General features: G+C 42.5%; 1 protein-coding gene across 1 annotated transcript in view; it reads left to right on the top strand.

Annotated features, from left to right (window-relative positions):
- Nucleotides 1–15,610, top strand: part of LOC127568212 (adhesion G-protein coupled receptor D2) — a 228,195-nt gene that overhangs the window by 28,986 nt on the left and 183,599 nt on the right. Inside the window, exons 12-18 of the mRNA XM_052011694.1 lie at nucleotides 3,791–3,917; nucleotides 4,983–5,086; nucleotides 5,264–5,366; nucleotides 6,500–6,653; nucleotides 9,601–9,734; nucleotides 11,668–11,783; nucleotides 12,295–12,415. Coding sequence (XP_051867654.1) covers nucleotides 3,791–3,917; nucleotides 4,983–5,086; nucleotides 5,264–5,366; nucleotides 6,500–6,653; nucleotides 9,601–9,734; nucleotides 11,668–11,783; nucleotides 12,295–12,415 — 859 coding nt within the window. The remainder of the gene's footprint in view (nucleotides 1–3,790; nucleotides 3,918–4,982; nucleotides 5,087–5,263; nucleotides 5,367–6,499; nucleotides 6,654–9,600; nucleotides 9,735–11,667; nucleotides 11,784–12,294; nucleotides 12,416–15,610) is intronic.

Genomic DNA, 15,610 nt, shown 5'->3' on the forward strand with positions numbered 1-15,610 from the left:
GCTGCTGGTACCACAGGCCGGGGTCTGCCAGTAGACGTGTCGCAAAGGAGCCGAACTGCAGTTGGGCCGACGGGGATGTCCTCCAACTGGAGTCCTGAAATGGCGGTACGGTAGGCCGGGATCTCTGTGTTCACCTGTTGCGCCTGTGCCAGCGCCATGTAGTCGACCCCTGGGGATGAGGTGGTCATTGAGTGGATGTGGGGGCGGGACAGCATGTCGACGACCACGTTGTTCTTCCCTGCGATGTGGCGGACATCCGTGGTGATCTCCCAAATAAAGGAGAGGTGCCTCTGCTGCCGAGCTGACCATGGGTCTGATACTTTTGCAAGGGTGAAGGTGAGGGGCTTGTGGTCTGTATATGGTGGGCCGAAGGGCCTGTTTTGTGTTGTATGGTTCTATGGTATATATGGTGAAATTCCTTCGAGGAAATACCGGAAGTGCCGGATAGCCAGGTAGGGCGCTAGCAACTCCCTGTCGAAAGCGCTGTACTTAACCTCCGGTGGTCACAGGTGTCGGCTGAAAAAGGTGAGCGGTCGCCACTGGCCCTCGACAAGCTGCTCCAGGACTTCGCCGACCGCCATGTTGGAAGCGTCGACTGTGGGCACGTCGATTCTCGGCTGTACCAGGAGGGTCGCTTTCGCCAATGCTTCTTTGGTCCGCTCGAAAGCCATGGACTCCGCGTCCCATGCCTCCTCTTTGGCTTTGCCGGCCATCAGACCAAACAAGGGCCTCATGATGCATACAGCCGCCAGCATGAACCGATGATAGAAATTTACCATCCCCACAAATTCTTGCAGGCCCTTGATTGTGCTGGGTCTGGGGAACTGGCGGATGGCCTGGACTTTGTCCGGTAGTGGGGCGGCACCATGCTGGCTGACCCTGTGGCCCAAGAAGTCGATTTCCGTCAGCCCGAATTGGCACTTTGCCGGGTTGATTGCCAGTCTGTGGTCGCTCAGGTGCTGGCAGAGTTGGCGCAAATTTGCCACGTGCTCTTGGCGTGACTTGCTGGCCACCAGGATATCGTCTAGGTAGATGAAGACGAAATCCAGGCCTCGACCTACCGAGTCCATAAGCCTCTGGAAAGTCTGGGCGGCGTTCTTGAGACTGAAAGGCATCCTTAGGAATTCGAACAACCCGAATGGGGTGATGAGGGCTGTCTTGGGCACATCGTCAGCGTGTACAGGGATCTGATGGTACCCCCGGACCAGGTTGATTTTTGAAAAGATGGTCGCCCCGTGCATGTTTGCCGTGAAATCTTGGATGTGAGGCACCGGGTATCGGTCGGTGGTTGTGGTGTCACTGAGTCTCCTGTAGTTCCCGCAGGGTCTCTGCCCTCCTGCGGACTTGGGTACCATGTGTAGCGGAGATGCCCATGGGCTGTCCGAGCGACGGATAAGCTCCTCCTTGGCGAGGTGGAGCTTGTCGGGTGGGAGCCTATGGGCTCGGGCATGCAGCGGCAGTCTTTGTGTGGGAATGTGGTGCTGCACGCCGTGCTTGGGACCGGTAGTGGAGAACAGTGGGGTGATGATGGAGGGGAAATCCACCAGCACCCTGGCGAACATCACCCGAAAGTGTGACTGAGTCCAGGTGGAGGGCCGGGCAGTGGGTTCTCCGAGCTGGAAGGTCTCGGTGTGGACCAAATGCTGGCCCTTCAGGTTGACCAGGAGGCAGTTGGCCAGTAGGAAATCCACCCCTAGTAACAGCCACGATACAGCTGCTACCGTGAAGGTCCAGGTGAAGGAGCTGGGTCTGAAATGCAGCGGGCTGGTGCGCGTGCCGTATGTTCGGATGATGGTGCTGTTTGCGGCGGTGAGGTCGGGGCCTGGGGCCGCGTTATGGATGTCCATGTTGGAGGGGGGAAGAACGCTGATTTCGGCCTCGGTGTCCACCAGGAAACGTCACCCGGAGTACCGGTCCCAGAGGAATAGGAGGCTGTCTCAATGGCCAGCTGTCGAAGCCACTAGCGACGGCCAGCCCCGGCGTTTCCCGGGAAGGCACATGGTGGGTGGCATTGGTCCGAACCTTCATCCTTGTCCCCTGCGGGTCTCGGTGGCTTCGGTTGTGGGGTTTTGACCTTGGGCTGCACGGTCGTGGTTAGGTAGATGGAAGCCGCTCCCCGCTGCTTACTCTGCCACAGAATGTCCACCCTTGCTGCAAGTCTGCGCGGGTCACTGAAATCCTCACCCGCGAGGAGTAGGCGAATATCCTCTGGCAGTTGCTCGAGGAACAACTGCTCGAATAAAAGGCACGGTTTATGGCCATCCATGAGCGCCGGCATGTTGTTCATCAGCTCGGATGGCTTGCAGTCGCCCAGGCCGTCCATGTGCAGAAGCCGCGTGGCTCGTTCGCGGCGGGAGAGTCCGAAAGTACGGATTAGAAGCACCTTGATGCTAGCGTACCTGTCCTCCGTTGGTGGTTGGTGCAGGAAGTCGATGATCCGGCCTGCTGTGTCTTGGTCAAGCGTGCTGACCATGTAGTGATATCGCGTGGCGTCGGCTGTAATGCCTCTGATGCTGAACTGGGCCTCAGCCTGCTCAAACCAGACGTGGGGCTGAGCGGCCCAGAAAGTCGGGAGCTTGAGCGAGACTGCGTTGTGTGAGTCGTTGGAATTCATGTCGCGGGTTCCAGATGCCGTCTGGAAGCGACGGGGTCACCAAATGTAGCCGAACGCGACATGTTCCCGAAAGGAGAACTCGGAGACGATGTAGCTGAATCAGAGCACACTTTACTGTGTGAAGCAAAACGCGTGCGCACACAAAGATACCCGAGAGCCTCTCTGGCGGATGTGATGTCAGGATCCCGCCGGAAGGCCCGCCCCGCGGTTCGCTCACGATGCGCTGCTGCGTGTCCGCCCATGGCTGCCGATGGCGGTTCGAGTCTCGTAAGTACGAGCTGTTACACCATGAGAATAAACGAGATTTTCCTACCCACTCTTGTTATCAGCAAATAAGGGCAAGTATTCCACTCCAATTGAACTGGGGCTACTGGAAGTTGAACAGGAGGAACTGAGGGTGACTTTTCTCTTTGCTGTCCGATAGACATTGAACCAAACAGCATAGAAACAGGCCCTGCACTCCACCGACTCCGTGCCAACCACCCAATCTCACTGATCACATTTTATTCACTCCAAATTCCCATCAACTGCCACCAGCTTTTACCATTCACCGACACACTAGGGCAGTTTAATTCTCAAAATTACTTACAACCTGTAGGTCTTTGGAATGTGGGAGGAAATAGGAGCACCCGGAGGAAATGCATGCAATCACGGGGAATGTTCAAACTGCACGCAGACAGCACCAGGTCACCAGAACTGTGAGGCGGCGACTTTAGTGGCTACACCTCTGTGTGGCCCATTATTAATGCAGCCAGTTATTTGAGCTGATTGATTTCATATTGAGAGGATTAAATCAATGACCCTCTTGATCCTCTTGCATACTGGTTAATTTATTAACATACTTAATGAAGTGCCAGGTATACTACTATGTGTTAGTTAATTTAGGGGGCTCAACATTAAAAAAAAGTATTAAAGTATCTGGATGAGCACTTAAATCGTCGAGGCACAGAAGGCAATGGACCATTTGCTGGTAATGGGATTTGTATAGATGAGTTGGCATGGACACGATGGGCCCGTGTCTCTGTTGTATGATTCTGAGATACCTTTTCAATATAAGTCTGCTTTTCAGTTAACTACTAATTTGATAAAATGTCTTGTGTACTTGATTATCTGAATGTTTTTGGCTTTAAAATTTCTGTTCTGTGGAGAGTGGATATTTTATTATGTTTATTTCAGAGATGGACATTATGCTGGATGGTCAAGCCAAGGTTGCCAAGTGATCCAGTTTGAGTCTGAAATCACAGTCTGCTTTTGTAGCCATACAACTAACTTTGCTGTGTTGATGCAGTACACTGAAATACAGGTAGGTTTGTGAATAGTTAAGGCATCCTCATTCCATTTAAGAAAACAATCCACGGTGTTTTTTCTTTCTGGTATACTTATTTGAGTGATGTGTGGGAACTTGGATCAACTTTTTTTCTCAACCATAATGAAAATGGTGTTAATCAGTCTGTACGACACAGGGTGATTAAGAAATTGAGATTTATGCATGATAGGGCTGGTTGGGAAAGATTTTACACTTGGGAAACAATGCAGAGCTTTGTGTTCAGTATCAGTGCCTGCTGTGCTGAACCAACAGAACTCTTCTGACAATCCAGCATAACTCCTGGAAAACCAGTGTAACTTCTGTATCAATTAGACATATTTCACACAGATCAATAAGGATTTTTTTTGTGTGTGACAGAGTGACTGAACATGGCAAATGTGATTAAAAGTGTTTGCTGCATTGTGAAAAGCAGCATTTCCCACATTAAATGGTTTGAACCAAGAATAAAGATAAATTATGATGACAACACAAATTTATCTACTTGACTGCATTGATTTTTATAAAAATATATGAAAGTTTTGCTTCTGATGCATGATTTCCTCGTGCTCATTGAAGCTACTCAACTCTCAGGAAATTCATCAGCACAAATATTTCGAGCAAGTGTCCCAAATTTGCGCGCGCGCGCACACACACACACACACACACACACACACACACACACACACACACACACACACACACACACAAATTCTCTGAAGATTGATCGCATTTTAGGTTAAGCAAGCAAAGGGAGTAAGGTGTGATATGTTTGGGCAAGGATTTGACAGAGTTTGAGCCATGAGGACCTTCAGGGGATCAGTGAGGTGAAGGGCTAGGCCCCGTATCTCATTTGGTGCCAGCTATCCAATGACCATGTGGCAAGGGGTACAATTGTGATGAAAAGACATGGGTATTAAAGGATATGATAGATGTTCTCTACAGATTTATCTCTTAGTGTGAATGAAATGGAATACTAAACAACTCTAAACAGGTGTCCACTCTATTGTATTTTATCAAATCAACAGTTCCTAGAACGTTATATTGTTCTAATGTTCTATACAGTGGGGTGTGGAGACGGAGACAATTTTAAACAAACTGACGTTCATCGGATCTGGAGCCTCACTATGTGCCTTGGTGGTGACCTTGATTCTTTTCACTGTATTGGAGTAAGTATTTTATTGTGTTTGTTATTTGTGGGTATTCTAATAATTCCTGCTATGTGGAAGTTTTTGTTGTGTGGGGTACGATGTGGGAGTGTTCTCATCACATTACAATCCCAACTGCAGTTATTGGATAAACCTTTATCAAATGAGTGTAATTTGTCTCTCTGTTTAAATCTCTAGTATTCCAAAATCTGATCGAACCTCCATCCACAAAAACTTGTTTGTGGCTCTGATTGCAGCACAGGTAGTGTTACTGAGTAGTGACTCAGCAACAGACAGTAAGGTATGTTTAGCCTCTGTGATACAGCAACTTGTCCTATTATAAAGCCTTCAGTGCATAAGCACGTCCAAGGTATTTCGAATGTGTATGATAACAATAATTGATGTCTTCTAGATGGTTGAGCAACATTGTACTGTTATTAATAGAGACAAGAGTCCTGGAATATTATGCTTTGTAGCACAGTACTTTTTGAGAATAAACACTAAGGCTGAACAATATTTTGGAGTACCTCTCTTGAGACCGGGGGATCATTTGGAGATTATGATCAGTAATATTCTAATCAAAATCACATACAATGTTGCTTTGGTCTGTGAATCAATTTATCCTCAACATTGACACTGAGGTTAACAACTCTTTACCAAATAATTTTGAGTAACCGTTCTGTTTTCAAGGGAAAATTTTCTTGTTGTGAAGTTGTATTTTACATGGTGTAATGATGATGATTGAATGGCAAATTATTCTAACAAGGAGACTTGTTTATTTTTATTGCCGTAAGTAATCAAAGAACAACTTGTATTTGCATAGTGCACGTTCTAAAGCACTTAACGCCCAGTAAAGTACTCTTTTGAAGTGTAGTCATTGCTTTAATGCAGGAAATGCAGCAGACAATTTGTGCACACCGTCTCAGACAGCAATGAGCTCATGATCAGATAACCTCTTATTTTAATGATGTTGGATGTTCTTTGAAATAGTGCCATGGGATCTTTTATGTCCACCTTAGTGAGCAGGTAGGAGTTTGGTTTAATCTGCCTCCTGAATTTCACCTGTCATTGTTTTTTTATATTGGAGGGTTGGTGTAGTAGGGGGAGGGAGGGTTGACAGTATGATTGCCTTCCCTCCCCTCACCCACCTTTTCTTGAAGCTCCAAGCAAGGCAGAGAAAGGCGCTATGAGCTTGTGCGGAGCTACGGATTGGGTGTTCCACGAATCTTATGGACCAATTGATGCGATTTCTTTTTGAATGAGTCCAGTTAGTGAGCGCCATCATGATGGCTTAGCAGTGGGACAGTATATAGTTAAGTTTGACATGATCAGCTGATACTTGCACAGTGCACATTAGCCTGGTTTATTAATATTTTAATTAAGGCATTCAAGATACTAATAATGAGAGAAGTAATCTGTTGCATCTTTTTCTAGACTGCCTGTACAGCTGTTACTGCTCTTCTGCATTTATTTTTTATGGCTGCTTTTGCATGGATGATGGTGGAGGGGCTGCTTCTCTGGAGTAAAGTAGTTACTGTCAATCTGAGTGAGGAACGGAGAATGAAATACTACTATCTTATTGGATGGGGTAGGTTACTTAAAGACTACACTGTTTTACTCATGAAACTATAGTTTCCCAGCTTGGGTTGTTAATACTGCACTTGTATACTGTTCAAGTAAATGATGCTGTTTTACAAATGACCAATTTATGTAAAATGTGAACTGTGGCTTGTAGTTCATAGGTTTATTTAAACTTATTGTGTAAATTTGGTTTCAACTTTAGCTTAATGCTGACAAACCTGAAGTCTCAGTGTCAAAGTTTAGAGTTCAAGACGATGTAGAAATTAGGACGGAAATGTTATTTTTCCCAATGGCTTTCAATGCTATTGCAATAACCAGAGAAGCCAAACACTGAATTCCACATAGAATATCTTTGTGTAAAACAGAAAAAATATATTAAATGCTTGTACAATAATGTTTTCTTAATCATAATTTGTTTTGTAGGAAAAATGGATTTTAAGTAACATTTAATGGTTGTAAGTAAGTCTAATGAATTGAGAGAATATGCACTTGCTAACACCTTTTTTTAATGAGAACAGGTTCAGAGCAACTGAAGTAATTAAGTCTTAGACTTAAAAAGGATGAATTTATAAGCACATTTCTGGATATTAAGTTTACTACATCAGTGCAATTATATTAAATTGCTAAAGGTCTACAATACAGGTCACATGTGCTTGTGAGTCTTGGTAATCTGTGCTGTGAAGCCCAAGTAACTGAAGTGTTTATTTCTCACTCATTGGATGGTCTGGTTAGAATTTAGTTGATCTGAAAATTGGAAGGTGATAATCTTCATATGTTTCTCATGGTTGAAAGAATTCAAAATAAGAATACCACCATCTTAGTTTTGCAGCTTGAGGAAAATGAGTTAATAGGGGGCATTGACTTGGACTTCTCACAGCTATGATAACTATTACAGTCCTTGATTTATCGATTGAAGTTTTCTTTGGGTTGGCATTGCTTTAGGAATGTTTTTTGTTCATGGGAGAGAATTTTAAAAGTGCCAAATCTATTGTTACATATTAAAAATGCAAAAGGTTGAAAATACAATTCTATAGCAGGGTATTCTGGCAGTTCACAAAATACTTACTAACCAGCTGTAATGTAACATGAAAGTGCCTACATACAGTTGATATTGTGTCATGGATTGCTAACATTCTTAATGCTATTAGGGTCACATGTTGGTCATGCAAGATAGACATAACTTTGCTCCATGCCAAAAATCTTACTCATCCTTCCTTTAATTATACAGAAGGGAAACAAACATTTTGGGGTTACCAGACTGTTGATACTTTATTCCAAATGCTAGATAGCATGCAGTTGATTCAGCTATATAGTGTAAGTAAAATGATTTTAGGTCATGAGTTTAAAGAGTCATTATAACAGAGAATTGAAGAAGGCATAACCAGTTAATTCATGGAAAAGGTGCATTTATTGCAACTTGTTAAATTTGTGGACAGCTACATGCAGGTTAAAACTGAGGGTTTCCTCAATGTGCTTTAGGACTAGCATTCTTCTAATTGGGTGAGACCTAATGGGGTAACGTGGCAGTTAGATGCCTATTATGATTCTTTGTGTTATGTGTTGCTAATAGCCAGGCTGTGGGATGTGCCCAGCTGGCCATAAAGAGGAAATAACGAGCCAACATGATGACAGGCAGAAATGGCCAGTTCAGACATAAAGAGTGAGTTAACTATAGTTGGAAAATTTGATATTAAATCCAGAAGACTGTAGTGTGCCCATATGGAAGATGAGGTGTTGTTCCTCAAGCTTGTGTTGGAACCCATTCTAGCAGTGCAGGAAGCACAGATGGGTCAGAGTGAGAGTGGTGTGGTGAATTAAAATGGCAGGCAACTGGAGGGTCACTTTTCCAAATTGAACACAGGTATTCCACAAATCGATCACCCAATCAGCATTTGATTTCTCTAGTGTAGAGGAGATCACATTGTGAACAGTGAATGCGTACATGGGATTGGAAGAAGTATGTGAGTTTGCTGCTTTATCTGCAGACACTGCTTGGGTTCCTAGATGTTGGGAAGGGAAAATGGGTGAGACAGGTGTTGCCACTTCTCAGATTGTATGGGAAAGTGCATGCAGGTTTTATTGGATATGTGAAGTATATTCTGAGTAAAAGCAGTCCAACTCTTATTGATTAATTCCTTTGGAAAAGAGAAAACTGAATCATATCTTGGAATGAGACTGAAAGCTTTAGGATGAGGGCTGATGCTTAAATTCTCTGTGCAACTGGGTCTTCATTCAATTTAGTTGTTCAGAGTTAGATTGTGTGAGATTTGCAAGACTTTTCACAGAAGTAAAAACCTTAAAGAGATTCATAGAGTTCTGAGGGGGTATAGATAGAATAGGCAATCAGATTCTTTTTTCCCAGGGCTGGGGAGTCTTAAAACTGGAGGACACAGGTTTAAGGTGAGAGAGGAGAAACTTAAAGGAGATTAGAGGGTTAAGTTTTTCCACATACAGGATGTTGGTTATCAGAATGAACTGCTAGAGCAGGTGGTAGAGGCAGATAGGATTACAATGACTAAAAGGCATTTGGACAGGTACTTGGGTAGGAAAGGTGTGGAGGGACACAGGCCTAATGCAGGCAATGGGATTGTATAGGTAGGGATCACGGCTGACGTGGATGAGGTAGGCCGCTGTGTTGTATGCTTCTATGAAATGTGACCAAGTCCAAGTTCCTAAAAAGTCCTTCAGGAAATTGAATATATGAGAAGGAAATTTGGACGCGGACATGCATGAAATCGATGATAGAGGTAACCTGGATGTGATTTGATCTAGTATTTTTTGTTTTGTAATTAAAACTAACAAGTTATGTTTACTTACATGTTAGGAAAGTACAGAAATATCAACCTTTTGGACTTGAAACTACCAGCATCTTATGATAATCCATTAGTTATCATCAGTTTTTCCAATTTGTTTAAACCTGTCATTATTTATAATATTTTACATTTTGATTTTAGGTATTCCAGTTCTAATAGTAACTATCACACTGGCAGCAGCACACGACAAGTACATTGCTGATCGGTACTGCTGGCTGAATGTCCACAATGGAGTAATTTGGGCCTTTGTTGGGCCAGTGATCTTCATTATTATGGTAAGTGTAATCAACTTTTTGATCAATTGACTTTAAACTCTAGACACTTCAGTGCACCATATCTCACTGTTTGTTGAAATTTGCAGTGTTCATTTGGCTTATCAAGACTTCCCCAAATTTTCTTCAACTGCATGCTCAGAATGCATACTTAACTGTGGCGAGGTTGTTTAGGATTGCTCATGATAGGATAATTGCCCCCAAGGTTATAGGTGCAAGCCCCAGTTAGGGGCATTACCGACCTAATTCGAGCAGCACTCCGGAAGTCCTATGTTGTTGGAGGTGCTCCCTCTCAGGTGAGAGGTTAACTTGAGGCTGAGACTGTCCTCCCAACTGAGTGAAAAAGATTGTGTTGAATTTTTTGATTATCATGGGAGTTCACCCGGTATTCTAGAGAACATGTATCCCACAACAGACAGATTATCTGGTCACCTGGTGTGGAGCCTTCTGTGGCAAGTTGGCTGGAAAGTTTTTTTTAAAACTTCAATAGTGATTATACATTAAAGTACTTCAGTTTCTTTGAAGCACTTTGGGAGGTGTGCTGCCAAAGTTTGTCCTCCCTTTCCTCACTTCAAAGTGAATAAAATTCACCTCTGTCTTGCCTTCCACAGAGTTTTTAATATTAACTTGGGGCTTGCTACTGGAAAAAAAACACTTGGGTATTGAAAGCTGAAAACTTTCCACTAATGTGGACAGTACACATATTGAGCAGTAGCTAAATGATGTATAAACTGGGCTAGATTTCTAAGAGTTCGATGGTAAATGTAGTCTGGTTTTGTCAACACCTGTTCAACCCTACTAATTACAGTTACTGAGGAAGTTGCATTGCTGGACTGTTTAAATGTTTATATTAGTGGGTTCTTTCTGTCATCAGCCATTTTCTATAGTATCTTGGGTAGCATCTTATCAGCCCTTTGATAGATCCTAAACCTTGCATAACCAGTAGAGTTAGTTTTGGAAAACTGCAATTGTTATGTAAGCAAATATTGCAGCTGATTTTATGATCAGCAAGGTTAAAGTACTGCAGTCAGTTAATATGATTTTGGTACTGTTTGAGGGAGAAATGTTGGCTCCAGTACAAAGAGCAATCCTACTCTCTGAATAGAGCACAGAACCTTTATTGAACTCTGAATTACCAGGACAGCTCCTTCAAACCCACTCTGTTAACGTGGTACTCTTTTAGTACTGCACTGAAAATGCATGCTTAAATTCTAGAGAGGGGATTGGATTCATGACATTTAGTCTCTTACGGTGAAGGTGGGAATATCTGGTCCAGATTCCTGTGCATTGACGGTAACAAAAAAACGAAGTTGGAAGAACTCAGCATCTGTGGAAGCAAAAGGTGTAAGTCGACATTTTGGGTTGAGACCCTACATCAGGACTCTCCACAGATGCTACTTGACCTGCTGAGTTGCTCCAGGTTTAAGCACCTGCAGTCTCTTTCATCTTTGTACTTTGATGGTCCTTCCGCAGAACCTGTTCTTTTGTATCGCAGAAGCAGATTTATTCCTTTTGATTGGATTAATGTTGATCCATCAAATTTGTCAAAGGAACCATTGCAAAAAATTCTCTGCCACCAGCTGTCATGACACTTACCTTAACCTTAGTTTTAATCGCTCATGCTGGCACTAATAGTGGTGTTCTTATCATCACTTATAATAAACATTGACTCCCCTTATTTATCTGTAATTCTTTTGGGAAAAGGTGCTTGTTTTTCAGACTTTGCAAGCTACAATTGTGACAATAGTATATCCTTAGATTTGTTGTGAGCTTGGTTATGGTACATCTACTTGTCTTTTAAAAGTTTATTCATATAAAACTCTCCAAACAATTTTGCCGTTCATGTATTTTAGCTTCAAAAAGTTACTCCTAAATTACATTTGGGTTAACTTTTTCTGGTATTGCTACCAAATCAGTTGTATTTATTTGTGTACAGGTGAACATGTTTGTGCTTACACGAGTCGTGCTGATCACCATGTCGACAGCCAAGCGACGTGCAATCATGCTTGCTGTTAACAGCAGTCCCATGGAGCAAGCCTACGATCAGATAAGGTAAGAAATGTTATATGAATGATGGTCCTCTAGAGGGTGGTATTGAATCACTTTGGTATTTCTCTTCAGAAGAAGTAAACTTTTCTTGCCAAATAAAAAGCAGGACACAGTACTGTAAATGCTAGGATTGCAAAACTAAGGCAGATAATGCTGGAAACATGGAGATTGCCATGAAACATCATGGAAAGAACCCACCATTAATTATTCAGGCTTGCACTTTATTTAGAACCCTTAAGTAATTGACTTCTCAGAAAAAAATGTATTGTCCAAATTTTGTCATCATTTCCCACTTCTTGAGTTTACCCCTTCATGTAGTCATATTGGATAATGACATAACTTTATTCCCTGGCAGCAACATTGCATGTAGAATGACTATAATTACATTAAATAGTTATTTCTGTCACTCTGACGTTGAGTTGACTGCATGAAGCAGGCGTTGTGGTTTGTCTTGTTATCACAAGACCATGTTGTGCGTGGTTTGCTTCATTCTGATGTTAGCGTTGTGTTGCAGGGCTGCTGTGAAAGCTGTGCTGGTACTGTTGCCCATTCTGGGACTCACATGGCTCTGCGGAGTACTTGTTCCACTCTCTGTTGTGATGGCATATGTCTTTGTGATACTCAATTCCCTGCAGGTGAGTGACAATTTTTCTTTCAATCCATGTTATTAGGGCATAAGTTCTTCGAGTTTTGCAATAAGCTGTCACTGCTGAACATGTAGTCGTGAATGTATAAGAGCAATTCGTTGCTTCTTTCATTGTTCGATAGGCTGTGTTGCTTAAAAAAAAGTTAGATCCTTTTCCAGCTTATTTTTCTATATGTCTGCACGTTTAACTTGGTCTGCCCATTCAAAGAATCATTCTCTGAACTCCAGTCCATACTCGGAAACATTTCATATTCAACTGTAATAGGAACAAGAACATTTTATTTTCAGTAGCATTCCATGACTGGCAAAGATTAAATTGTCATCTTTTACAAGTAAATTAATACTTCACAGGTTGGCAGTGAAACAAAGAAATATTTTGACATCTGCTTTTCAGTGAACTGGTAAACTAGTCTTATGATCTTGAAGTATTTTCGTGTTGGGTAAAGTTTTTGACTGCTGCAAATTTTTTTTCCTAGAAATTTGGCAGAAAGCACATTTTTAAATTACATGCAGTTGTGCTGAGATTCTCACTGACATATGTTTATTTGAGTGTTCTTCAAGTCTTGTTTTTAGTACTGTGCTTTAGTGCATGTGCTAGCAGGTGCCTGAGGTAGACAAACTTTAACAATAGTTTTGTATTTAATTATAGTATTTTGGTTCCATTAGTTTTCTTTCTCTGAAACAGCCTTCAACTGCCTGCTTCCAGATCCACTTGGTAACAGGTATATCTGGCAATTTGTGTTCTCTGCTTAGCAGTCTGACAATGTCTGGAAGGAATCAGAAGAGCATAAAACAGTAGGAGTAGGCCACTCAGCCCTTCAAGCCTGTCCTGCCATTCAATAACATCATGGCTGTTCAACTCCTCTTCTGCGCCAGTTCCCCGTAGTCTTCAATTCCCTGATCTTTCAAAACTTGTATCTACTTTATCTTTAAATACCCCCAGTAATCTAGCCTCCACAATCCTCGGGGGTAGAGAATTTCAGAGAATTACCACCCTTTGAGATAAGAAGTTCCCTAAGCATTTCAGTTTTAAATGACTGCCCCCTACTTTTGTAACTTGTTTATCCCTTGCTTGCGATCCTCTTACTAGCATAAACTTCTCGACATCTACCCTGTTGTGCCTTATAACACCTTGTATGTTCCGATAAGATCACCCCTCATTCTTCTAAACTCCGGTCATTTCTTTAGCCGCTTGTGATAGGACAAACCTCTCATCCCAGGAATTAAATTCCGCAAATCTCTTTTGGACTGACTCTGAGGCGAGTATATAGTTTCTTAAATAAGGGGACCAAATAATTCTTCAGTGCAAAAATTTGGGGATCAGCAGGCCAGCCAGGGAGCTCCACATTCCTCTTGGAGCATTTTCAGCTGCTGCTTTCAAGCACAGGAAGAAATTAATTATACGATTGGATGGATTTCTTAGGCCCATCTGGACTCCCTTTACTGGAGATTCTGTGGGCAGAGAATATCAAACTAACAAATGTAGTGATAAGCTTCATTCTAATATTTATCTGGAGGTGGGATGTCTCTCGAGTCGAGATGAACTGGCTGCAGGCTGCACAGTATTAAGAAAGATAAATTAGGGATTCTAAAGTGTTGGTTGAACTGGAAGAGTGCCATCAAATTACATCTTAACAACAGAGGCTGAGTTAAGATTCAATTACTCAAAATATTTAGAACATACTGGTTACATTATTCTGTGTTGCACAGCATGGAAGATTTCATTGAATCTTTGTGTGGCTTGAGAAATCTTTTGCAATGCTCTCAGCCACTGTTGGGAGGGGTGAGGGGCTGGTGGGTTAGGGTTGCAGAAATTCTCGATGGCTTTCTTCTAATAAATTAATAGTGATTTATAGTGTTTTTTAAAGCACTTGTTGACTTGTGTGAACCATACTGTTTCTGTTGTTCTGGTAAATTGGCTCCCATGGTTACTTTGGCCAAGACTGTTTGGTTCAGGGCTGCAGTCCAGAAAATTGCTACAAAGTCAGTACAGAGTAATCCAAGGAAGTTCATCTGATACCTGAATTTATATCACTTGTTTATCGAGCTAAATTTGTATGTATATAGAATCCAAGCTCTTGTAAACAGATAATGGTAGTGAAGCAAATATACGGGCAATAAATACTTGCTTAGCCTTGTTGTTGAACCAGTTTTCATTTATCATTGTGATTGTGTCATAATTGAAAATGGTACTTTAAACTTTCAGTAGATTTGCAATGACCAAGATCAATATTGAATCCAAAGAGAATTTGTCTGGAATATTTAAATTGCCATTGGCTGGGAGAACAGCAGTGCCACCTGACTAATCATGCAGTGCTCAAATGAGTACAGCTGCCGTCATTGTGCTTTTCCAGAAAACCTTTTAGATGTTCAACTTTCTGTGTTTGGTCAAATTTCCTGCTGCTAGGAGCAGTTGTCTGTCTCGAAGTCCATGGAGTGCATGTTGAAGGATAACACAATCCACACGTGATGTTTTATTTGCTCTAGTTTAAACATAGGAAGATTTTATTCTTTCATCAGAAATGTATCAGAAATCACTGAGTCTGTGATGGTTGAGAAAGAGCCACCAAAGTTAATCCCACCTCCCATCACTCGGTCCGTGCCCCAGTCTTCAACTGCTCACCCAGGCCTTTCTTTAAATGTGGTGAGGGTTTCTCCCTCTACAATCCTTTCAGCAAGTGAGAGCCCTACCACCCTCTAGTGAAAACATCTCATCTGTGCTCTAATCCATCTGCCAGTTTAAGTCTTTGTCCCTGTTTTAGACCCCTCTGTCATGATGTCAAATGTATGAAAACCACCTTTAGTTACAAAATAAGGGGCCAGTCATTTAAAACGTAGATGCGTAGAAATTTCTTTTCGTAGAGGGTGGTGAATCTCTGGAATTCTCTACCCAAGAGGTTTGTGGAAGCTTGATCATTAGGAGTATTTAAGGTGGAGGTAAATACTTTTTGAATGATCTGAGAACTGAGAGCTCTGGGGAACTGACTTGGACAAGGAGTTGAGGCCAGAATAGATAGCCATGATCAAATTGAATGGTAGGGCAGGCTTGAGGGGCCTGGGGGCCAACTCCTCTTATTTCATTGTTTTCTTGTTCTCCATCTGCTCCTACAATTGTGCCCAGCCCACCATTCGTATAATCATGGACACTACCGGATGGTACCTGCCTTCTGATTAGCATGAGAGC

Source organism: Pristis pectinata, chromosome 3 (genome assembly GCF_009764475.1).
Source record: "Pristis pectinata isolate sPriPec2 chromosome 3, sPriPec2.1.pri, whole genome shotgun sequence".
NCBI lineage: Eukaryota > Metazoa > Chordata > Chondrichthyes > Rhinopristiformes > Pristidae > Pristis > Pristis pectinata.